This window comes from Lepisosteus oculatus, chromosome 19 (assembly GCF_040954835.1).
Source record: "Lepisosteus oculatus isolate fLepOcu1 chromosome 19, fLepOcu1.hap2, whole genome shotgun sequence".
In the NCBI taxonomy this organism is placed as follows: domain Eukaryota; kingdom Metazoa; phylum Chordata; class Actinopteri; order Semionotiformes; family Lepisosteidae; genus Lepisosteus; species Lepisosteus oculatus.
In genome coordinates this window covers 15136738-15161442 of record NC_090714.1, presented here as the reverse complement: position 1 = coordinate 15161442, position 24705 = coordinate 15136738, and the positions used below count along the sequence as shown (strand labels likewise).

The window sequence follows — 24705 nt, the reverse complement described above, 5'->3', positions numbered from 1 at the left end:
CATCAGTAGAACACATGGCAGATTTCAATTTCAATCCGTTATTCATGGGGTTTCCTCATAGGGTACATGGCTGACACAGCGACACATTTCCAGTATATTCAGTTCTTCGAAATACATTCTCATCATAAACTCTCAGAAAGCTCACTATCACTGGCTCTCAGCGACGTCGGTCATCCCTTTTTTTTTCCTTCGCCGAAAAAATCGGGCTACAAGTGGATATTTAGCTGCAGCACCTACTGTAAGTCTGCCTCCATGTTCTGATAAATGACCACTTTGAAAACATACTTCCTCAAACTATTATTTTAAGAGATATAGAAGTGCATTAATCAAAGAAATCAACCGTTCCAACAGGAAATAACAGAAAATGAGTCATGAGAATTAGTTAATCAGGGAACTTGACATTTGTAGCTTTCTAATTATAGCACGTCTTTAATCGTGGGGGAGAAACGGTTGCTCTGCTTTGGTTACCAGGAACACATAGGGAATTTTTGGTCTTTCAGTCATAAAAAGGCAGACCTCACCTTCTAGACATGCACACAGGAAAACTATCTAAAGTGAATTTGTTATCTCCCAGTAGCTGTCAATCACATATGGAGCTCATGTTTGCATCACCAGACTGAAACAGGAGAGCTTAAAGATGACTGATCCCAAAGTGCGGCAGAAATAGTTTCCAGTGTTCTTCAGCAGAACTGTGTGGGAAAACGTGCGCCAGAGAGACAGCAGCTCTCGGCATAGAGATTAGACACCGTCCCCCTCGGGGCTCATCAAGACCAGTTTAGAACCTCCTCTGCAGGCCGGAGTGAAGTCACGCAGGATCAGCAGGCAAAGCTGTCGCAGTCTTAAGACAAAGTGGTGTTAAGAGCGCAATTTGCACAACGTAGGCAGAAGTGCGGAGGAGTGGTTAGAGCTCTCGCACTTGACTCACATTTCTCCAACAAACACCCTACTTTCTTAGCTAGGTGGTTTACTTGTAAAATAAGACAAAAACATGTTCAGTTTCAGTACACTTCTCCTGTCATTGGGCAGTCCCATTTCACTTTTCTTATTCATAACAGTTTTTTAGTCTTGCAGAGCTACAGCCCTTGAAGGCACCAAATCTTCAATTCAATTAAAAGTTTTTTATAGCGGCTTTCACAACAAGGTTGCCCCAAGGCACTTAAAGCAAGTGACCATACAGGTCTTCTTGTGGGGAGGTACACTACAGTCAATACTGCAGCCCTTATGCACAAAGTGAAGAAGCACTGCGGCTTGGCCTTGAGTTGCATTGTATCCTCTCTCAGTGCCTTAGAAAAGTTACTGGAGTGTGGCACACAACATTATGCTGATGAATTGCTATTTTCTAGCATTTGTTTATAGATTTTGTTGCTCTCTGCTACGAGCCACTGCCGCCCACCCTCCAGCCCTTCTTGGGCCCTCAGACTGTGCCTAGAAAGCATTTGCCTCCGTTAATGTACAAACTCAAATGGCCTGGCGTAGACTGAGATTGCAGGTTGTGCACAGGCGTTGTCCTTGAAGCGCGTTGGCGAAAGCGCGCGCCGTACAGCAGTGAGAGCAGGACGGCAGACCCGTTATTACCTCCCACCTCCTTGTTGACTTGATGTCACGTCGCCTCGTACAACAGAGCTTGGAACTCTACCCACCCAGCTGCAATAAACAGGGTTATTACACTGCGTGGGATATAGGGAGCACCATGGTCACAGCTTAAAATTCCCAAACAAAAATGCCAAACCGAGTTCTGTAAACACACACACACCTCTGATAAAGGAAAGAGCACTCTGAATTCAGCGCTCAGTCTCTCTTTTCACTAATATCAAAAGACACCGTCCTTTTACTATCCCTTAAGGAGCGCCTGAACCACTGCTGACAATCTGCAGGCCAATTACGTGAAACACACTGACAGTTCAGGCCAGCGCACATCACTTCAGTGGATGCACTTGAGGCAGGCCCTGCAGTGAATGAACAGGGGGTTCGTACAAGGACTGTGGAAGGTCTGCCTGGATGCTGCGCGACTCAGCTGGAGTACTGTAGCACCTGTTGGCACTGCGCCTGTCTGTACACACTCTACCTTGCTTGTGTAATGCAAAGTAGATCAGCTTTGTAAACACAACGCATAACTAGAGCCCAAGATGCTCTTTGCAGCTCATCTGACCCACTGCTTTAAGCACTCAACTACATTGGAAACAAAATATAAAACTATGAACAAATACATTATTTCAAGCCGAAAGAAGCTTAGCACTAGGCACTCCTCTCCTCAGTGCTATATTAAAAATGTTTTTTTGGCTCTGTCATATGGTGAAATGTCTTGAGTGGCGTTAGCCATTATTCCCCATAACGCTGTCCATAATCACAAACCGCAATGATCCATTACAGAGTACACAACCAGTACAGTACAGCACAGAGCTTCAGAACCTCTTACATTGTGCTGCATGTTGACATGGAGCTAAAGTCACGAGTTCACTAAGAACTGGAACACTGGGACAGGACAAAGGCAGAGGAAGGAAAGGAAGGAAACGCTGGCAGTTTGACTAGACGCGCATCTCCTATTAACGAGATGAGCTGTCACGCACCCGGCCGTGATCGTGCACTGCTCCAGAAAGCGTGGACATGGAATTGCTGGAATGCGAGCGCACTCTCTCCCATAACAGGCCAGGCTGACCCCAGGGTGACCTGGCGCAAAGGTCAATGGGGGTCAGAGATGTGAATTAGCGCTTCTTTTTTTACATTCGACTGTTTAACCAGACTGCACTCCATCCCCATGGATTTAAAGAATACTGGAATGCATCAGGCAAGACCAGTTTGGTGAGAAGTAGTGCATTTCAAAAGTTGTGAAAAAAACTGAGATACACAGACAGTGCCTGTTCACTTTGATGTATACTGCGAATCCCAAAACATTTGAATCAACTGAACTTTAAGAGTATTGTACACCACAGTACATACGACACCGTCCAACATTACGTGCGTCGGCTCATGAAGTCATGTGAATTATGCTCTTGCATTTTCATTATATCTGATGATTAACTGTTAACAGTATTCCAAGACCAGCTCAGGGAGGACTGAGGACTGCTGCACACTCTCCTCTGAGACACGTGCTTGTCAGGGCCGCCAGGCAGTGCTTTGGCACTCTGCGGGGGAGAGCTGTGGGATTCGCACAGTCGGTAGGGTGGCAGGAGAGGGGGGGGGGGCACTCTGACTGCACAGAAAGCACAGGGATCAACCACACGTTCATCGGGTCTGTTGTGCAGCAGCCTGACGATTTCCTGGCCAGCTCAAGCCTGCCGCCGTCCCGGGCGCTGCTTGGTTGATTATGTGCTGCTGTTGGGGAATCCTGGGTATAGGCACAGTCAACTGATGGTGCAGCCCAGGCTTGTGAAGCTCACCCGCACTCAGAACAAGTAACCTTTTTCAGGGAGAGACCTCCCGCCCCAGGGCTGGACCTCTGAGACTTTCACAGTGAGCATGCTGTAACAGGTCTGATGGGCATGCTTTGCCTTGGTATACATTCACTGCAGATTCAGCCCCTGCCTGAGGACATTCTGCACATGGTCATCACTACGGTTGACAACAACATAATCCCTGGCCTTTCCCCCTCCGTCCCTACACAAGTGCAAGGAAACAGAAAAGGCTAGCACATAAAGGTGGCATGAAAAACAAAAAGACACAGAACAAGGGCAACGCAGACAAAGAGCGTCTATAAATAACCAAACAAGCAGGGGTTTGTCAACATCAATTGCGGCCTGCCTTCGAATCAAATGACATTCTCAGCTGCACCGGAAAACAACAGATTCAGAGACTAAACAACACCCTTTAGTCATTTCTGGCAAGAAAAAAATCCATCGAGTTTGAAAGCTCAAAGAAAACTGTGTTCCATCCATCCCACCCCTGCAAAAGAACAGGCTTCTCTTTTTTGGAGAGGTAGCTCCTGACCAAAACTGAATTCCTGGTGATGAGCTCATACCCAGACTGCTCCCTCACACTTTCCAGTGGCTGATAATGGCAGAGTCAAATGCCTGTCATTCTCTCACAAATATATATTCATGTTAATATCGTCAAAGTGTCTTAAAGTACTACTGTATATCCTAACACACTAAAGGTTTTGTGTTTAATGAATTACAAATGACAAATTAAACTGCAGACTTCAACTAAGGATACGTGGAAACTGTCCCCCACAGAGTCTTCCCAGAGCACTGGAGTTTTATTTCTTTCTCAGTTGAGAGCTTACCTGTTTGTATAACCACAGTAGTGTCTGAAAACGTTGTTTTTAAAGGGACGACCACCCAGCAGAGATCAGTGATGGGTTCAGTAGTGACTGGAGATGAAGTAGCCTTATTGAAAAGTATAGTGAAGGCCAGAGAGAGGAAGTCTGCTCTGTTCATTACACCTTTTCTGGTTTATGGAATCTGAGCCAGTATGGCAGCTGCATTCGGTGTCCTGGCAGTTAGGATGTTGCCAGTCCAGTTTGGACTAGATGTGTGAGGCCGCACCTGGTCATCAGAGAGGAAGGTGAGGCTATTGTCCTCCCTTAGGTCTGTGGCTTGTGGCCTACAGTCCTCCTAGCTGTCAACACAATTCTGCGAGCAGAGTGCTCACTCCTGGGTCAGAGGTACCGCCCACAGCCGCTGCTCCCTGCCAGTAACTTCGCTCCGCAATGCGCGCTCCTCCCAAACCTTCCTTTCCCATCTCAGCGAATCAACGCTGCATGCAGAATCAACAGTGGGACAAAACAATCGGGTGCAGAACTGCCTTTTTTTTTAAAGCCACCTTAACAAAGGGAGAAGTAAAGCCCCCCCCTCTTCCGAGACCAAAACTGCACGACAAAATTGATACAGGCACGGAGAGCACTTTGTTTTCAGGTGAGAACTGTGGCCAGAAAAGTAAACGCATTTAACAGCACCGGTAAGGCTTTTGCGGTTGCTTTAGAATAGCTACATCTCTTGAAAAAATGCTGATTGTTTACTAAATGCACGCTCACGCTCATGTGAAGTGTGTCTGACACCAGCAGCAGAGTCTCCGCCAGTCGGCTGAGCCCTCACTCTACTACCTTTCGCCTGCCATTATATCCCATTGAACCACGATGTTCCCCGTATTAATCATGGCTGTCAGAGTGAGCGCCACTGGAGCAGCGAGGGGATGAACCGGCTTATTTCCACGGCACGCTGGCTGGGCCACAGTTCGGGGAGCAGATGTGTGAGTGGGAGGGGCAGGAGCCGGCAAGATAAGCTGCCGTCTTCGCCAGAGGAGACGCGTACTCTACCCTCTAAGAGGGACGGAGGGTACACGGCACTCGTTTTTTTTTTGTAAGAGGAGAGTCGTACCATCAGCATCAGGGAGCACTCTGGTTGGGGCCGCAATTTTAAATGCGTGAAAATCCATTCAGGACATCTGATTCAGAATCACTCATTTTAAGCCGGGGGGAGAAAAAGGAAAACTGTACATGAGTGAAGGACATAAATCTAATTTTTTAAGCATTTTCTGTACGGCATCAGAGGAAGAGGTTCCTTACAAGTGCCAAAAGAGGTGTTCAGTAAACGTATGTTTTCAAGGTTTAAGAGAAGTTTTGCGAGGTTTAGATTTTTTCCAAACATATTCATCATAGATTTGATCACGGACTCTAGTGCACATGACCGAGACCCGCCTGACCCAGAGCAGACAGGACAGCTGCCTCTGACTCAGAGGTGTTAATGTTGACGTCCCAGTGGAGCTTCAAAGGATCGGACCTGACATGACTTCTCAAAGCCGAGAAATACTCACGGCATCCTATTCTGGCCATGCAGTTCCCTGTTATCGCACAATCTTTATGATACTAAGTAGATCTACTTAATTCACCTCAAGAGAGAGAAGTGGAGTTTGATCATGTCTGCTACACAGATGCTTTTTTGAAACCAATGGATTAATAGCAGGATTGTTTTTGCAATACAAATATCCTAGCAATAATGATAATTTGTGCATTAAAACTTTATGTTCCAATCCTATCATGATGCTCCATCAGAAATAGACTCATTGTGGGCAGCTGGGTGCTCGGGTTCCTGGACTTTCCTGGAACCCATGTTTTCCAGGAGCTGTGGTGCTTTGTCTCTGCCAGAGAAGCTTTGCTCTGCTGCTCTGTGTTGGAGGGCTCCCTTCTGACGCTGCCTGCCAACACATTGATTCACAAACCACAGCGGGATGACACACCTCCATTCCTGCAGTCTGGAGCACCAAGCAGGGTTGCCTTCCCACATCAACCCACCATTGCCTGCTATCACAGCACAGACGGGCTCCCAGGCTCAGCAAACACACACTCTGCCGCAAATTGCAGACCGGCATCACAGACGGCCCTCTCATGAAAGAAAGGAAGCCAAATGGAAGCATCAAGGCTCCGCACTGAGCACTAATTTCCTCTGTGGTTGCTAAAAGCAAGGTAGGGACAGGGAACAGCCCTGTCGGAAACTGTCTGGTGGCCAACCAGCCCTGTAATTTGTCCACTGCGATCCTCAAACACGAGCGGCGACGAACAGGAGACATCATTAAAGAGCACCAGCTTTCTTTTTCTCCTGCAAGATGAGACTTCAAACGCTGCCCCAGCAGCTGTGAAATGTAATGAGCAGCTGTCTGTCAGCAAGGACTCCCTTGCCTTAAAACAACTGGCACTGCCAGATCATCCCTGCTGCCCCACAACCGTTTTAAGCTGCAGATGTAAGGTTTGGCATTGTAGCCCAAAACACATGGACAGATGTGCACTGGTTGGCAAATTCTCACATGTGCATGAGTACGCACACACACACAGTTGCACAGACAGTACTCTAATCCATGGAAAAACTCCGTGGCTCAGGGTTTCATTTCTTCTTTGAATTCATTTGTTCTCAGTTTTGCTTCTTTAAAAAATGCAATGGATGGAACAGGGTTCCATTTGATTCAACTGACAGTCATCCAGGAAGCAAATTTCTTGTTTAGTGACATTGACATTTCTTGTCAATCCAGATTAATACCCTTACTTCTTTGTCTCAAACCTACGGACCTTTCAGTTCCTGCAATTCGAGTCTGACAGCGTGCAATTTCAGACAACTACATCGCAAACTGTACATCCCTTAGCGCGTGCCTTGAACTACTGACAATTAAAATCTACAAACATAACAAAAGTAGGGAAAGACTTCAATTTGCTGGGCTTCGCTCTTCCGAAACACTCATATTGCTCAGGCTGTTTCTAAACCCTCCTGTGCCGAGCGTGGCTGATGGGCCAATTAAACTCACTACGGGAGAGTAAGCGTTTCCTCGTCGGACGCCATTAGTCACACGTGGCATAAAAGTGTCAGGAGAAAACCCTACTTCCCCGACAGGAAAGTTAGAAGGAGGCAGCGCTTTGAAGATAGGTCCAGAGGAAGACAGAAGGATGAGAAAGGAAAGGGGACAGAGGGAAGCAGATGCATTCAATTTCCTCGGCTATCCGCACAGCGCTCTGGAAGGTGACCATTGCATGCACAACAGCTCCTCAGGGAACCTCCACAATCCCTCTCAGCAGTGACAGCTGATCACAAGGCATGGGTGTTCCTGTCAGTCCCTAGATAACCGGATATGTGGCAGCCAGCCTGTTACCGAGAGTGCAGCTCTTCTATCACAGCTCCACAGAGCAGCCGCCTGGCACACACCAGTCACTCTGCACCACATTCTTGAAGAACTCGACCACAAATATATGTTCACTTCTCTTTTCCTAATAAGAAAACGACACAGTGAATTTATTCAAAGCTAAACAGATATTTTGGGAACTTCCAATTCAAAACTTTCATTCAGGCGAGATTAATGTTTCTGAATTTAGGAACGTTATTAGTTTCCTTCTTCCGTTCCCAAAACATGTTTAAAACCCAGTGGCTCGTGTTTTAGGGTTCGGGAATCAGCCCTCTTGCCAGCACAGCCACGTCACTGCAGAGAGCAGTGTGCTTGAGAAGCCACATCAGTAACATACATTCCTCAACTAAAACAGGCCAATGAGGTCATGTGGAGAACAAAGCCACAAAGCCGGGGGCCAGCTCTTCCCACAGAACCTGAGCTACCACTTCAATCATCTATGCTTCACCAAAAAAAAATTATCTTTCCTGCTAAGGGTCATAGCAATCAGAAAAAACACAGTACGCTTGACAGGTAGGGTGCAAGATTAACACTCTGGACAGGACATAGTTCTTCACAGCTCGTCCACACATGGAAACACCAGTTCACATTGCCAGCATGTCTCTGGGAGGTATAAGGAAACCGGTGCACCAGGAAAAGTCTCATAAGGACTTGGGGAACCACATGCTGACCCCAGACAGAAGGCACCCCAAGTCGGACCCAAGAGCTGCGAGAGAGAATGGCTAACTGCCATGCCACTCTCCACACACCATCAATCTAGTTGTCCTTCCTCAAACCCGATACGTCTCATTTTCATCGATGGGCTGACCGAGAGTCATGCCACAGCACAAAATGTACAGCACAAGACTGATTCAGTGAAATAACCATCAGGCATTAAACCGCACAGGAGTTATGGCACCTGACAGAACAAGGGTGTCATAGATCTTGGATCAGGCAAAGAAAAACTTGCTTCCGTGCAACACTTCAGCTCTTCACTGTGGACAGAGCCACTCCAGATGGGTGAAGACTCCTCCACGTCTGCTTGCTCATAGTCTACAAACTTGAGCGATGAAAGAGTCATCACCAATTAAAGACTAGGGACTGTACACAGGACTGTACACATGAACAGAACAACTGCAGTAAGCCCACCTGATAGGTGCATCTGCAGGTGCGCCTCTTAATGACAGAGCACAGGCAAAGGATATATCAGGGAGATACTTTAATCATGTACTCAGCTTCAGGCTCATTTTACAGAGGAACAGCTGAACAGGGTAATATGAGCCTGCAATTCCTTGTAATTGAGGGATTCCATCAGCAGGTTTTAAAACACCATTTGAATGAGAACTATCGACACAACAGGCCTGAGTTGAAACAAGGGGTGTTAAGGCTTGATAAGCAGAGTCAGATAGCAGGAGACTCTTGGTGAGGGTTAAAGGCTTTGTTACTAACAATGCTTACATACTACCTCCACCATTCCCAGCTGCGATTCTATCCTCTTCCTTTTCATTCAAGATTGAGATGTATAGACTTCCTTTGTTAGGCGAAGTAATTGTGCTTCTGAAATGAAGCTTACAGTCCCGAGGCAGCCCACATTAGAAACTAACCCAGTTTCAAATTCTTTTAAAACTTACTTCAGTATACACGAGATTTTGACTCACTGTAGGAATGTACGTATATCAGTCTCTATTGGTTTTGCCTTTGAGTTATGTAATTGTTTAGCACCTTACGATGCATCACAAGAGGAGCTACTGTATCTAAAGGGGCGGCACTTGAACACTGACCACTGACGGGTTTGTGGGAGGCAGACAGCCCACAACGCAAGTCAAGATCTTCCTCTCCATTCTGAAAGTTATTCTTATTTCTTGCACTTGGTAAACAATGAACCAACTCCAGAAAGCTTTCTGAAAGTATCTTCTAGAAAGCCCACTGGAAAATGTACCCCACTCTGTTTGGGGCAATCCAGGACTACAGTTATCCCCCCCTGTCCCTGACAGACGTCCTTGAACACTCTCTGCACTACTCTTACTCTCCTCTAGAAAAAACAATAAAATAAGCTAGATCTCAGTCTCCAGTTTTGGCGTTTAAACCTGCTTAACCAAATTTACTGCAAGAGACATTTACTTAATTTAACCCTTTTAAATCGTTCACCTAAACAAGCCTCCCTTCCAAGCCACCCAGATTTTAGGCTCAATTCTTTAGGTGTCCGCGGCTGGTTGCTACTCCAGTGCTGCTCTTGTCAGCCTCCCTAAAACCTTTCCACCACGTGTACTGGTCTTTCAGAGCGGGCTAATTGGTAACCCAAGTGCCACCCTAATAAAACATTTATACCGGTGTAAAAAAAAAAATAAGGCAGCACAATTATGTTTTAAAGTGTTACATGAATTTTCTGCATGCTAGTTCAGGACTCTCATGTAACAAGGAGGGATTGGTCTCCCCAACTTGGGAAAAGGTGCTTTAATCTAAGTAGGAGAGAAAAGGTTTCACAAGTGTGACGCTAAACATTATAGCAAACATTAGGCTTGGCAGAACGCAACAGTTTAAACCACTTTAGCCTCTACTGTAAGCTTCAGAAGCAAGGAATAAGCCTTCTTTCTTAAGGCTCTGACTAATTAAGCTCATTACCATATGAATTGTCCTTTCTGCTGTTATGCAAAGAGGCATCTGGTACCTTCAAATGTACAACAAATTAATAAAAAAATAAACCTGTGAGAATCAAGGTATGGATGAACATTTCATGCCTTTTGTTTCCTCTCTCTAGCCCCCACTTTGACAAAGGTAGAGGGCCCCACCCTACTTTCTGCTCTGCATATTTCTGGCTTGAGGGAGCCCTCCCTAAGTGAGGAGGGCCTGGCCAGCCGGAATACTGCTCAGACACCAGCCCTCCTGGTGTGCAATGCACTCTGGGAGAACATTGACAAACTTCGGTGCTGAGAACAAGTTACAACATCAGACAAAACGGCTGGCCTTATAAATTCATGCCAGTTGACTTCCGTCATGTGTTCAGTGCACAGAAAGGCAAGTGCCCTTTGTTGTCATAATCTACTGGGCATTCTCAAGAGAAACAGCAGCAGAACGACCCTGACCCGTTACATTGGAATTGAACAATTTATGTCCGTGATAACCGAACACTAAAAGAAGAGCAAAACCTAACAAGAGAGATGTTTAACAGACGGCACTGTATTCTTTTATTTCTGCATGCAAAGAAAAAAACAAGCATTGAAAAAAGAAATAAGCACTCCAGCACAATGCAAACATTATATGACGATAAACAGCTTCTTTCTTACACTACTCTTAGGTGTTTGACACCCGAAGCAGCACAGAGAGACCCAACTACCCCCACTGTCTTTCAGGAGGTCTGGCAGGAAATCAGCAGTGGTGGTGTACTGTGTGGAAACTGTGATCCTATAGAAACGGGATTTTCGATAGAGTAGTATTCCTGGCCTGGAAACTCCAGCCCCCCTCTGCAAGGCAATAAAGGAAATCAGCAGAGTGCTTGTGTGCAGGGGCTTTCTCTGATGCTAGCTGACGTGTCAGTCAGGCCAGGGAGGAAGTGCCCTTACATGACGCCTCCCTTAACCAACCCTGCAATGGAACCAGTCTGCTTAATCCGGCAAGGTCTGTAAGCGGACACAAGGCTACTGAAAATGGCAGACACAGCCGAAATTGTAAATGAATTGACAGCTTTCAGACAGAAAAGTGTCAATGTAAGAAAATCACCCTGAAATAACTCGGCTTCCTCTAAAGCAGCACAAACAAGTTCAGCAGTGTTCAAGTTCTGAATCAACCGTCTTTGTCGGCTGTGAACTACTGTGGTGCCTAACTGAGAGGAGCGATGCACTTCCGCTGTGCTAATGTGCAAGCTATTCAAATCCACTACGTAGCACGTACTGCACCCCAGTATGTTTGGCCCACAGCTCCTCATAACCACTTCCTCCCAAAACTGCAGCTGAGCTGCCTAACCACTGAGTTCCCGGTCTTTGTGTCAGTGTGTATTTGAGTTAATTTCTCAAACCCCTGCCTGTTCTGCTAAGAAACAGGGAATTGAGTCTTCTCTTTCAAATTGATATGTCCTGAGGTCCTTTTGGCTGAAAAGCCCTATACAAATAGGACGACACATTCTTATTACTGTTACTGGAGACCCATCTGTCCACATCAGCACCACTTACCAGACACCGCAGAACTACCCAGGCCATCTTTCTGCTGTAACCTTTCAGTTTGGATTTAATTGTTGCTAATACAACACGAGAATGAATAAATGCATTAAATACGGGCTGTAGCAAGATGGACGGACTCGGCTACCATGGCTGAACTATCAGGTTACAAGGGAGCCAAGTAGATTAACTAGATGTGAAACATGAATAAGATGTGCAGGGACTGGTTTTCCAGCATCTTGGTTATCAATGGCATTCTTAATATTATTATTAATGTATAAAATAAGAAATTATGAGCTAAAATGAATAGAGATATTAAACTGCTCCATCCATTCGGTTGGTGGATGACTAAAACAAAACAATGAAACAAAAAGGCTCTTCAGCTTCCAGAAAGCTACAGCAACAAACTTCTCTCTCAGCTGCATGGAGAGAGAGTGTCCAGGCTCAAGGGAGAGGACAGAGACCAATAACCCCCTGCCCCCACCCTGGTGGCGGAGGAGTGCATGTGTCAGTCGTGAGTCAGAAGGCCCCTCTGCGTGCCTGCCAGGGCCACAGCGCTGTGCCACCCCAGTTGTTTGGCTCTTACTGCATCATGCCTCCCACAAGCCAGCTGCTCTGCTAGATTAACAGTTTCGACACCAGCTCTTATCATCAGAGTGGCAAAACATGACCAGCGGCGAAAAGTAAAATTTACAGGGTCCACAACACAGAGTATGAGCATCTACTGTACTAATGTAAAGATGGAGCTTTAACCATTACTTTTTTACATATGACACAAGGATACTGCTTACATCACTTAAAATGCCATCAAATACACCTCCACCGAGGACACAGCGCTCACCCTGACTCAAAGCCAGTGCATTTATTAATAGGGGTCAAGCGTAATCATCCTCATCCAGTTTTGGTATCAAAAAGGATCATCACCTTCTTTAAGGTGTGGCTCAGCCTTTCTCTGTGTATTGGTGTGCAAAGACAGAAATGTGCTAGAACGTGAGGAGATAGTTTTTGGGAGAACAGAATGACAGCTGTGTGCCTCACCAAAGCTTTCCCCATCGCTGCCAGCCACTGTACCACATTCCAACGATGTCAGCTGGCTCCAGAGGGACTGGTTAGCCAGTCCAATGGCACTGATTTGTCCTTCCCGCTGAAGCTTACAACACAGCTCTGGTGCTGGAACACAAAGGAAAGGAACCGGGGAGGAAAGAGGACCATGCTGTACCTGACTGAGCTGCAAACCATTCTAGGAGCCTACCAGCTCATGACTGCCTCACAAAAGTAATGGGGGATCCATCTGAAACAGGCAAGAAGGGACACTTTTTGAAAAGGCCCTTGATCTGCAGGACAGAAAATCCATCCAGGTTGAGGAGTAAGCTAACACAGTGGTCCGATCTACTTTCCCAAACAAGTCACCAGGCCCACAGAAAAGCAGTGGCATGGACAGGTGCACGAGAAGACAAAGTCTCTCTAGGATTCAGAGAAGAGGCTGCGTGCACAACCAGTACTTGGAAAGGCAAAACTGTCCGCATCGTAACGTGTGAAGAACACAGCAAGGCTCCAAGAAATGAAGAGGAAAGGCTTGCCAAGTCACAGCAGAAACCCCACTGGGTGTCAGAAGAGTTGTTGTTTCTACAGCCCCTCAGGAAGTGGCGAGACCCATCCACTGCACAGGGAACGCCAGCTGATGGCACGCCGGTTTTGCCGCCCTGGCAGATCAGACAGCTGCAGCAGACTGGAGGAGCAGAACGAACTGCAAAAGCTCCTTCCGATGCCCACCCAACAGGTAGAGGTCCCGGCAGTCTGGGACTTCAGTGTCATAGACGCAGGGAGAGTGCTGGAGAGCCCCTGGACAGCAAGTACATCCCTTCCCAATCTTTTCTTCACGTCACTACAGTGTAGTTTTAAGTGTAGTAATGTCCTCTGGGCAGCGGATATCTGACACTGCTGAGAATGGTAATCTCCAAGGCAAGAAAATTCCCACTCCCACTGCGTAGCGGTCAGTTTTACAATGTTACAAGTTCTAATATAACCCAACACCAGATGCTGGATGCTGCAAGCTTGTTCCTTTGCTGGCACTGTTCCCTTCATTTAGCTCCGCTCATCATCAATAACAAAAAAATGATGTTTCAATTCCACACTTGAAACCAAAATGAAGTAGACAGCTCGGTACATTTAAAAGGTCACAGCAGGAAAGGATGGGAGAATAACACAAGTGTTATTGGCAGGCACTTTTCTCAATGGCAGCTGAAGAACGTGCCACAGAGATGCACTTATAAAATGTCCAGCCCCTTTTCCAAATAAGCACAACAAAATCCTTTTCCACCGCCATATCGACACTTACTTTCGCACTCTCCGTAGCCAGTTCAGATGAATTCATCATGGCTGAACACGAGATCTGTGCCAAACACGCACATTTTCTCATACAGCAGAGCACTGAACCACAAGAGCCTGTCCCACTGTTCATACATCACTTTATATTTACCCAGAACATGCAGGAGCTTGTAAAATTTCACATTCATTTCTTTCCAAATGTGTGGTATTTAAAGCATACCTTCTGAAGTAAGCACGGGGCCAGACAACAGTTCAAGCTCTGCTCTGTGAGGTGTCACAGCTACGGGAGAAAAATTACAAATTCCTGTTGGATTCGCCATTTCTCATTTAATACCTTGGTGGAGGTGTGAAAAAAAAAAAAGGAGTGCACAAAATCGGGCATTCAAGGTCTTTAAGACGACTCTGGGTACTCCAGGAAAAAAAAATTCTGAGTTGTTTCAAACATTCTTGCTCGCCTTCAAGCGCACACAAGTGAGACCAATAACACGTCACTGATTTTCCTAAAACCGCTCCGCCATGGAGTCAGAGCTCTCCTGAGTGCAGTTAAAATGTGCAGGAACACAGCCGCCCCTCCCCCCCCCCCCGCTCAGAGGCCCTCCCGGCTGAACTTCTGGCAGTCTCCTGCTCTCGCCGTCTGTCAATGGGGTCCTTTCAGCAAGGCTGGGAACAGCACAGAGCCGCTCAATGTGCAGAGAAGGACTAGGGGGTTTGTGTGTATGTTTGTTTAGGCCGAGTTCTGTCGCCAAATGTGTTTAGGATGTCTGCCCAACACCCAACTGAGCTTCTCCTTCTTCCTCCCCTCTCTCTCCTTTCCTCTGGTCTCTGAAATGCCTCCCGAACCCCCAAGTTCTTTTCAGTCGCATGTCATGTCGATGTCTGGTCCCTCGAGGGCATGACCGATGACACTGCGCAGCGCGGAGAGGAGAGAACGGGGAAACCCGTGTGGTAAAAACACGGTAGAACACCAAGCGTACTAGAGCACTGTGGAAGCAAGGACAACAGGTGGCAAAGGGTCTCGCTAGAACTTCATTGTGCAGGCCACACTGGCAGTGCCCCCGTGGGGCTCCCTTTAGTTGCGTGGCAGCTCCAGAACCCCACAAGGGGATTTTGAACAGAAATGCCCTTATCATGGTTTACAGTGGTAAACCATGGTGAAAGTACAGTACACTGCAGAACTTGGTAAAAACAAGGAAATGCATATAAATGTGTGGCAAAGGCATGTCACCAACTACAGGAAGCCTCAGTAAAACAAATGATGAAGCAGAATCGATTCAATGTGCTTTCAGTAGGCAGGGAAGTAGACAAAGAATGCAAGCAGTCTTGTTTTCATTGCCACTGGGACAGAGACTGCAGCAGCTCTCCTTTGAGGTTTTGGTCCCTAAGACATGGACTCAAGGCCAAGGCATTGTGTACAGCAAGCCAGAAGGCAGCCTTGAGCAGAAGCAAGCTGCCTTTTGTTATGGCTTCCATTCAGTTAGCAGACACCAGACTCCTTCCCTTCCACTTTCACCTTCCCTTTCACTACCCATGTGCACTGCGGGATGGGGAAAGAAGTCACCTTTGCTCTTTTATGGCTGATAAAAACGCCAAGTGCACCAACTGACCTCCGCCCACAGCCAGCCCGCACCTGTGACTGCAGCCCAGCAGCTCCCTGTGCCCCCAGGATACAACGATGATGCAATCTCAGAAGATACCTGTACATTTCTTCAACTTTCACCCTGACCAATTGAGGAAGCAGCATTCCAAAGTCCTTAACTCCTCCTTACTACCAGCAAGACTTATACTACAACTAAACCGATGATTATTCATATATTTCCTAAGTTTTATAGAGAGAAACCAAGCATCCACTCCTGAAAGGGAAGCAGGAAAGCACAAGAGGGACAGGTCTCTGTGCAGAAAGACAGAAGAGCAAGTGAGAAAGCACACCTGTGACCTTGCATAAGGGCTGCATGCAGCGCAGCAGAGGAACTCTCAGTGCATTTGCAGGGTAGCTTACAGGCAGGCCAGCTGTCCTGACTTTCCCCAGGTGTTAACAACCTTCCCTGTGGAGGCACAGCGTCAGCTCCTCCTTCAGTTCCCTGCAACAGAAGGTCAGCCAGCCAGAGAAGAGTTAAAGCTAAACTCGCCAGCGCCGCACTAAGTAGCCTGAAAACCTGTAGGATTGGAGGGGATTACGCCAGGGATTTGAGTAGATTTAGGATTTAGGGCTAAAAAAAAAATCTTCTCTCTTCCATGTCACTCTGCTTTTAATCACTAAAAAAAAAAAAGAGACAATATCTCTGGCCGATTACCATTTAATGCCCGAATTCCAGCTGAAAGGGAAAAGAGGAATCTGCCCACTGCTCCTGCCCTGTGCTGACAAGGACACTCCAGGTCTGACTGTCAGCCCTGCTGCCGGCGCTGCGGCACTCTGTCCCCTTGCTTTTCGAAGAGAGCGCCCCCTCCGCTCCCGAGCCCTACGCAACACGCCAAACGCAATCTCGAAAAACAGCAACAGAACAAGGGGATCATGGGAACAACGGGGACGCGGCATCCATCATTTGAAGGGCAAAACTCTGAGCGGCTCCCCGCTAGAATCAGGGTGGGAGCTCCGCTCCTGCATCACGCTCTCCTGCACCCTGCGCCAGGACCTGGCTGGAAAAACGAAATGGGGAGCATTCCTCCTCCTCCTACTCTAACCCTCCCGGAACCAGCACAGTCATGGGCTCTCGTCAGTCAGGCCAGGATGAGGAGCGCCCCGCTGTACCCTGCTGACTTTAACCAACTGACTTAACCTCCTGCAGAAGTCCTACTTCGCACGCGACTTTCAACGTGCCCTGTAAACTTGCCATGCTGTGGCCAGACACAACACACCTGCAGGAACCTGCACCCGGAGCCGAGTGGACAGGGAGGTCTAGTTTGCCTGTTGCTGCTCGGTTGCCTCTTTAGCAAGAGAACAGGGACGACATTCTGTCCTGCAAACAGCTCAGGAGGTGGAAAACCACCAGCAGCAGAAGTGATTCATTCAACTCTGTGCAGCACCACCCTGCTAAAGATGGCCGGGTGGACTGACCCACAGACTTCTGTAGTGGGAGAATTAGTTGGGAGAAGAGAAAGGAATAATGAGTAAATAAAAAGCAGGCATACAAAGACCTATTTGTGAAGGTGAAGGAAATGTAGCCTCTGAGTGAGCACTTACAGCCACTGTAAGCCTCTTGCCTGCAAGGCCTGTGTGCGCGCACACACACACATCTCGGCTGTGAGCAGCTGAAACAGAGCGCCACACAGAAGCTGCGTGTGTGAGACACAGTTCAGGGTCTGTGTCTCTGCTCCGTCTCCTCAAAGCTGCCGTGTGCTGCTGGAAGCTGTGAGCAGGGCACCTGGGCGCTTCTTCGGGCTAGAGCGGTCATGTCAAGGAACGTAGAAGAGAGGAAAAAATACCCAGCATACACAGTGATACATTTTTGGTTCCTAACCAATATTAAAATGAAGAATTAGATGTGGAAGCCCCTAACACACACAAAGAAGTTCTTTTGGACTATATACTGAGCCCAATTCTTACTTTCCTGGCTTAATTCCCAGCCTCTTCTCCTTTCAATATGTAATATTGTACTTTTCTAATTGCCTCTGGAAGCCTGGCATGTTTTCTTGCTAAACAGATTTATCGTCGTCCCCCCCCCCCCATCATATCCTCTGGTTGTTCATTCCTGCTGCAAATTCAGCTGTGTCACAAGCCTGCGATATTGGCAAGGTTTAATGACCAATGAGACAGAGATACAAAAGGCAGCAGGGCCCATGTCCTTATCGGCCCCCCAAAAAAAGCCAAGTCAATCTCCATGACAGCTTCTCCTGGCCTTGCTCATGACACCCTTGAGAGGCACAGCCTGTCAGAGAGGCAGCAGTGCTTTAATGGAGATATAATAGGTTTCAATGCAGGATATATCACAGCAGAGCGTACGCCTGTCTGAATCTGTGTCTCCATCGGGGGATTAGCCAATACCACAGCAGAGGTGCAATGTGAGGTTCATGCAACACGCTGTTTCGTTTCCTGTGGCTCACGGCTATACGACCCCTTAAACTCCCCTAACACACACACACAGAGGCTCAGAGGTCCCCCAGATCTGTTTGTGCTGCTGCTCGGCACACAGGCAGTGCCGATTCTGCAGGGGGGTTTGTTTGGAGTCTGGCTCTGAGATTCAGGCTCATCAGCGGTGAGCACTGCGCTCTCATTAGTCCACGGCGTCTTTAACCTTCCTCTCAGACCCTCTCTGCGGTCGCAGCAGACACTGTTTACAGTGGCAAAGGAGGTTAGCGGTCTCGGCAAAGAGCACACAGAGATATGAAGAGCCACCAGGAAAACTGCGCTGTTCTCAGATTACGCAGGGTCGCGCGCTGCGGCTTTAGTCCATGGCCAAAGACTGGCACCACTACAACATGCACCACATTACAATAAGGCGGCACCGCGGTACACTGCGTGTTCAGGAATCCTAACGTGATCCTTATGCGATACGAGTCAGAGAAAGCTAAAGAAAGGCCAGCTTGATATCAGCTCAAGTAGGCGGCTGCCTCAGCACGCGCAGGCTGCAAAGGAATAAGTAAAGGTTTACCCCTCGCTGAAAAAGAGAAGAAACACCAACGTTTCAGCTGTGGAGCCTTCTTCGGGGTGACAAAAGCTCCACAGCCGAAACGTCCTGTTTCTGTTCTTCTCCTTTCAAGTTTGATATCAGTTTAATTCCCCATGTACTCTCCTTCACCCATCGGTATAAACTTTTTCAGAAACAGGAAGACTGTATATTTAAACGGCACATACAAATAGGATGAGAGATACAAAATATCTCATGCCTTTTTTTGAAAAGTGTACATACTGTGTGGCACTTGTTACTAGACGTTAATGTAGATTATTACATATGCTACTATTTACAAATAAATGTTATAATGGGGTTCTCACCCCTTGAAGGTGGATATGCATTTCATGGGTGTGAGCGTAAGTGCTGTCCAAGATATATAAATATTGAAATATGTCACATGAAGCCACAGACGAGAAAGAGGCTCACGCCTCCACCACGCTGTTAACCCTGACTGCAGTGCAGTGGGGAATTCACAGCCTCACGTCTGATCAGCTCAATCTGTTGTGGGTTCAGGAAAAGAAAGATATCAGCAGGCACCGTACTGAACAGGCACGAGCACAGCACGTGATGGAATTCACAAATCGCAATGCCATCGACGGAGCGTGCTCAAAACGGCGATTACCACATCCTCCCCGCGCTCCCTGTATCGCTCGCGTGTAGCACTGCCCTGTCGTGTCACATCCAAGCTCCCCGCATTGACAAATCAGCCCATCCACTTGGCTGCCCCCTCCCAAGCCGCTGAGCATCTTCAACGCCGGGCAGCAGGCGATCGCATGAGTCAGCAAGGCAGTCCTGAAAGAGCTGCCTGAGTCACGCTGCCAGCGGCGTCGGAAGCAGGGAGGAGGAGGAGGAAGGTGCAGGCCACAAGCCTCTCCCCACCTCAGCCCGGCTGAACTGGAAGGCCATCTCGGGCTTTGAACCCACAGCAATGACTGGATGCAACTCATGCAGCTGCGTGACAACAGATTTCAAATCTGTACAAAGTCGGGGCAGGTAAACCGGTGGTCTTGCCCACCCTATTCTATTGCGATGATCAGCCCCCAGGCTGCAGTCGCTTGAAGAGATGATGTGCCTGGAATGCTCTGTGCTGTAGCGATGACTGGCCGTTTGCTACTGTGAAAGCGTTGCCACTCAAAGAGCGATAAAGTGAAAAGACCTGGGACGCAAGTGACATTGTGTTCTGCAGAAATGCATTAACATTAGCCGCCCTTAATGCTTCATTCACTTAGCATTGAAAGAGAAAGGCGACGTAGCGCCACTCCATCTGAGAGAGGGAAAACTCTCCCTGCTTTCCAACACACTTAAAAATAGCCATTTCACACCCAGTAGGATACACATTCACAAGTGGCTCATACCCAAGCCACTGAAGAACCTGCTCTCTGCAGTGTAGGTACAGCTCACAGGCGGACGACGGTATTTGCAAAACAACAGAAATAAACTGGGCAAAACAAGATAAGTAAACTGATGCAAAGCTCCTAGAATAGCCCAGTGCTTCTTCGTGCTTTCCTACATTCGAACAATCCCTTAACGCCTCCCAGTGTCACAGGCTCCAACAGATTCACGATTACAGCTGCAGTGTTTCCAACAACAACAACAACAAAAAAAAAAGAACAGAAAAGTGGCTTCTTATCTAAAACCTTGTAAAGAAATGTATTTGATCACATCTGCCAGGGACATCTCTTTCTCTCGGCTGAATGAAACACATCAGGACAAATTTGAGCCCGGCACCAGAATCTCAAGAATTCTAACCTGCCACGCCAGCAGCAATCCTGCAGATCAGAATTATCGGTCTAAGTGATCGGCGTAGGTGGAGTCCTGGAATTTACCCTGTTAAGGAATACCTGTTCCCCAAGGACTGCTTGATCAGATACAGCATGAACTCAAGACATCTGCTCTGATGTGAGGAATGCAAAGCACTTCCCAGACACACTGGAACCTAATGCTGCTGAACCTGTATGGATCATACTGGGTCTTTAATAACACGTTCAGCCATGTTCACGCTAGCACAAATGTCCAAACTCCCCACTGTGATGCATTTTGGAGCTGTTCTTGGGGAAAATGACTCCATTCTCTTTGTGTGTACATAACTAAGCTTCAGTGGCTTCAACTAATTTGCACATCTGTTATTGAAAAAAAAACTTTTCATTATTACTTATTGTAATATAGAAGTGTCATCAACATTTGTGATGCATCACTTTAGGCAGACAGAACCTTCTAAGGGCCACTGCTGTTTTGTTTTGTTTTATTTTGTAAGACATTTTAATTTCTTAACTGATAATGACTGGAAAAGTCTGCAGTCTGAGCTCAAAATGCCCATCCTTGTTTCCAAGGATGTTTTCAAGCATATGGTTAAACTGTTTCTGTCTGTTGCTTGCTCTTATTAATCTTACATTTCCCCAATGCTTGGTGACCTGTCATATTATTTACCAGATGGTTTCTTGTCTTTCACTGCGCTGTCTTCTGTGCCGCAATGGTATTCAATGGCCTCTTGACCAAGTCATCATTGTAAATGAGAATTTGTTCACCAATGACTTGCATAAATTCATTAAAATGGGGAAAAAACACCTTTCGATGCCTCAAGCACAGCCAAAGAGCTATTTATGGACTAGAATTATACAATAAGAAACACTAGCGAACCATCTCCCTTTTCTCAGGACTGGCTTTGAGAGTACTTTTGTTCTTAGCAGACTGTTTATCAGAGACCCACATGGGGCGGAGGAATCCTACTCCGTTAGGTCCCTGAGCAAGGCCCTTAACCCCAGCTGCTCCAGGGGGGCTGTACAATGGCTGTACCTGCACTCTGACCCCAGACTCTCATTGTCTGTGTGTCTGTGTCTCATGGGGAGCAAGCTGGGGTATGCGAAAAGATTAATTCCTAAAGCAAGAAATTGTATATGGCTAATAAAGTGATCTTATCTTGTCTTATAAATATCAGAATTAAGCGTAGAAATCAGTGGGTAATTATTCTGCCCATTTTTCTCTAACAAGACAGCCTGGTTATTGACGTGCTCCCTCTAGCCTCGGGCAGCACAGTACAGACCCACAGACGAGGCACGGCCCCCCTGCCCAGGGCCGACACACAAGGACATCAGAGATGAAACTCCAAGGCCTCCACAGGTTTCCAGCCTGCCCTCCCTCAGACCGGCAAGCCCAGAGGACAGTACTGCTGTCAGTCACTGCTCTGGTCCCCCGCGCAGGGCGGATCGAGATCCAAACCCCTCGCCGAGGAGAGCTGCCGGTCCACCATCCCAGCCCGAAACGACAGAGACGTCCTGTTGGCCGGGCCGCTCTCTGGGCCCTGGAAAGTCCGACTGCAGCCCACTGACTTTCTTCCCCGTCAATAACCAGTTAGGGTAGAAAAAAAAATGAAGAAACAGCTCAGACCCCACATCCAGGGCTCAAGTCCTTCTGTACTTGGTTATACTGTGGCAAAGGACCAGAAAGCCCGTCTGCATCTCAGGCAGTTCTGAACCCACACTGTTTAATCCAGCAGTACTTCTGTGGCCAGAAACAATCCATTTACAACAGGGAGAGAATTTACACTCCCATTCACGCAAACCCGAACAATTCGTTATTGACTCCGCAAGCGGTTACCACACGCGATCCTCCCGTAATCAATCATTGGTATTTACAACGAGCTCAGGAAGTGCGAGCAGAAATGGAAAAATAAATAGCACAATGTGAGGGAAGACAAAAAGAGGAAGCAACAGAAGTCCGTCCCATCTCTTAAACCCCCCACCCCCCACCTCCAGCCCTGCAGAAACAAATCCCCCCCCAACACGATTGGCAGGGCCGACTCTACACAAATTGCCCAGAATCGGGGGGATTAAATCCCATTCCAACACGGCACCCCTAAAGAGTCACAAGGTAACTGTTGCAGGTTGCTCGGCCTGTGCTTACCAGAAGCCACGGGGCATCATCACATCCGTTTCTCTCTAGAACGCCACGGGACCTCTGGGTTTTCGGAACCGGATCATCACCAAGATTTAATCACTTCATCTCGGGCGAGTAAACTGGCGCTTAAAAGATGCGAAACGTGGGCTTTTGATCTTTTTAATTGAAGACTTTCAACATTAGAGCCGTTTCCAAAGAATCCCGTTCTGTTTTTCTCCATCCGTACTTACTGATGTAGTTTCATACATTTCTACTGCGTGATCTTAGCAGCCAACCAGATTCATTTCAAGAATTCCAAGCTGACTGGGATGGACATTTATTATTATTTTTTATTTTTTATGTTCATTCTGACATTCAGATACAAGTCTGTGGGGGTTAACTGTGAGTTCAGTGAGTTTAGAGGCAAAACTACCGAGAAAATATTCAAAGCGCAAAAGGGGCTCATCGCATTTGGGGATGCTAATTGTAAAAAAAAAGTTGCGTGACGACAATTGGTTTCGTCATCCTTTCGCTTCCAGCGATTATTTATCGTCTGTAACATAAATTGATTTCAAATCGTGTAGAATATTGGAAATCGCGCGGTGTAGAACAATCAGGATCGATACTACCTTGCTAGTACAACCGTAACTTAACGACTTAATTCCCACTCATTTGACAAACGTAAGATGTAGAGCAGGGTGCTTCTACACTTTTCGTAACCAAAGAACGAGTAGCACAACGAAAAATGAATGAAGACGTTTGCAGCTATTTATCCTGTGCATTAAAAGACCACTATATGCTATTAAAAATACAAGTTTTCCATCCATCACTCTGCCATTAAACAACAGGAATACGTGACTTTCACCTGATCTACAGCAGATACCGAATTCGTGTGCAATCCTCAGTAAAGTTTGTGACCTCTAAATTTCCCCTGATCTTATTTATTTGCAATTGCCACAATGTTGCACTGTTAACAAACGGAAACATCACAGAGGTGTTTTACGTCTTCCGTTATAACCTGATATGATCATCTACAGAAACACAGGTCAAACACTACTACAGCTCTCGCAGAACAGATGTTCCCCTGCTCTCTCCGCAGGTCAGGTCACTCGGCGACCGCTGCTGACCGGTTTAGACCGAATGCTGAAGTGTGGAAACGGACGAAAGCATCAATTTGTGCAGTTTCCGAAAAAAAAAAGAAAGAAGAAATGCTTTCCATTGTACAGCCAAGCAAAAGGCAAGACTCGGAGAAGGCATCCTCTGAAATGCACAACAGCGGCGGTCTCCTTTAACACACATACCGTAGAAACCGCTTCATTTACAACAAAGCATCCTCATTTTGACGTGCGCTGTTAGGCTTAAACCCCTTCCGCAAAAACCGAGAGATCCCCGAACGCCGTCGCTGTCGGACGGTGAATCACTCGAAATCACGCTCTTATTTTGCAGGCAGGAGGGCTCTGACCCCCAAGCATCAGTCACCCAGGGAAACTGCAACCGGGCACGGGGGGACTGTTCATTCAAAACGCACACGGGTCAGCGTCTCAACGAGGCCCCCTTCCACGAGCAGAAAGCCCCCCCCCGGCGGACTCACCGGCTGCTGCTTGCGCCGAGCGTTTGCCCTCCCGAGCGGAGCCTGGTGGTGCTGCGGCGGAGCCCCCCGGCTGAAGTACTCGCCGCCGGCTCCGTTGCCGCCGATCCGGTCACGCTTCTCCCTGCTGTTGGAGCCCGCGCCCTCCCGGTCCTCTCCCGAATCCAGGCTGCTGAAGTTCCACACGATCAGCGTCTGCACCAGCAACACGGTGAGCGCCGCGATCAAGGCGGACCGGGAGCGGCGAGCCAGCCTCCGAGCGCAGGGAACACCTACCATCTTCACACTAGAGCTGCGAAGAGCCGACGCTCGGTTTTGAGGCTCTGCGCTGCCCGGTAATACGAAGGAGGAGGAGGAGGAGGAGGGGGGAGGTACGGTGTGTGTGTGTCGGGGAGGGATGGCTGGTGAAGTCTGGCAAAGACGAGAGTGAACAGGGCCCCCGTGTGGCCAGAGCCAAGCGAGTGATGGGCTGGAGTGGGTACACGCTGCCAGTCCACCGAGAGGCGACCCGGCGGATCTCGCCGATTTGAATAAACCCTTCTGAGCGCAGGCTGCTGGAAGAGAGATGGAGGGCATCGCT

General features: G+C 47.6%; 1 protein-coding gene across 1 annotated transcript in view; it reads right to left on the bottom strand.

Annotated features, from left to right (window-relative positions):
* Positions 1-24705, bottom strand: part of xylt1 (xylosyltransferase I) — a 55671-nt gene extending 30966 nt beyond the window's left edge. The window contains exon 1 of the mRNA XM_006637173.3: positions 24129-24705. Within this exon, the coding sequence (XP_006637236.2) occupies positions 24129-24701 (573 nt within the window). The 5' untranslated portion in view covers positions 24702-24705. The remainder of the gene's footprint in view (positions 1-24128) is intronic.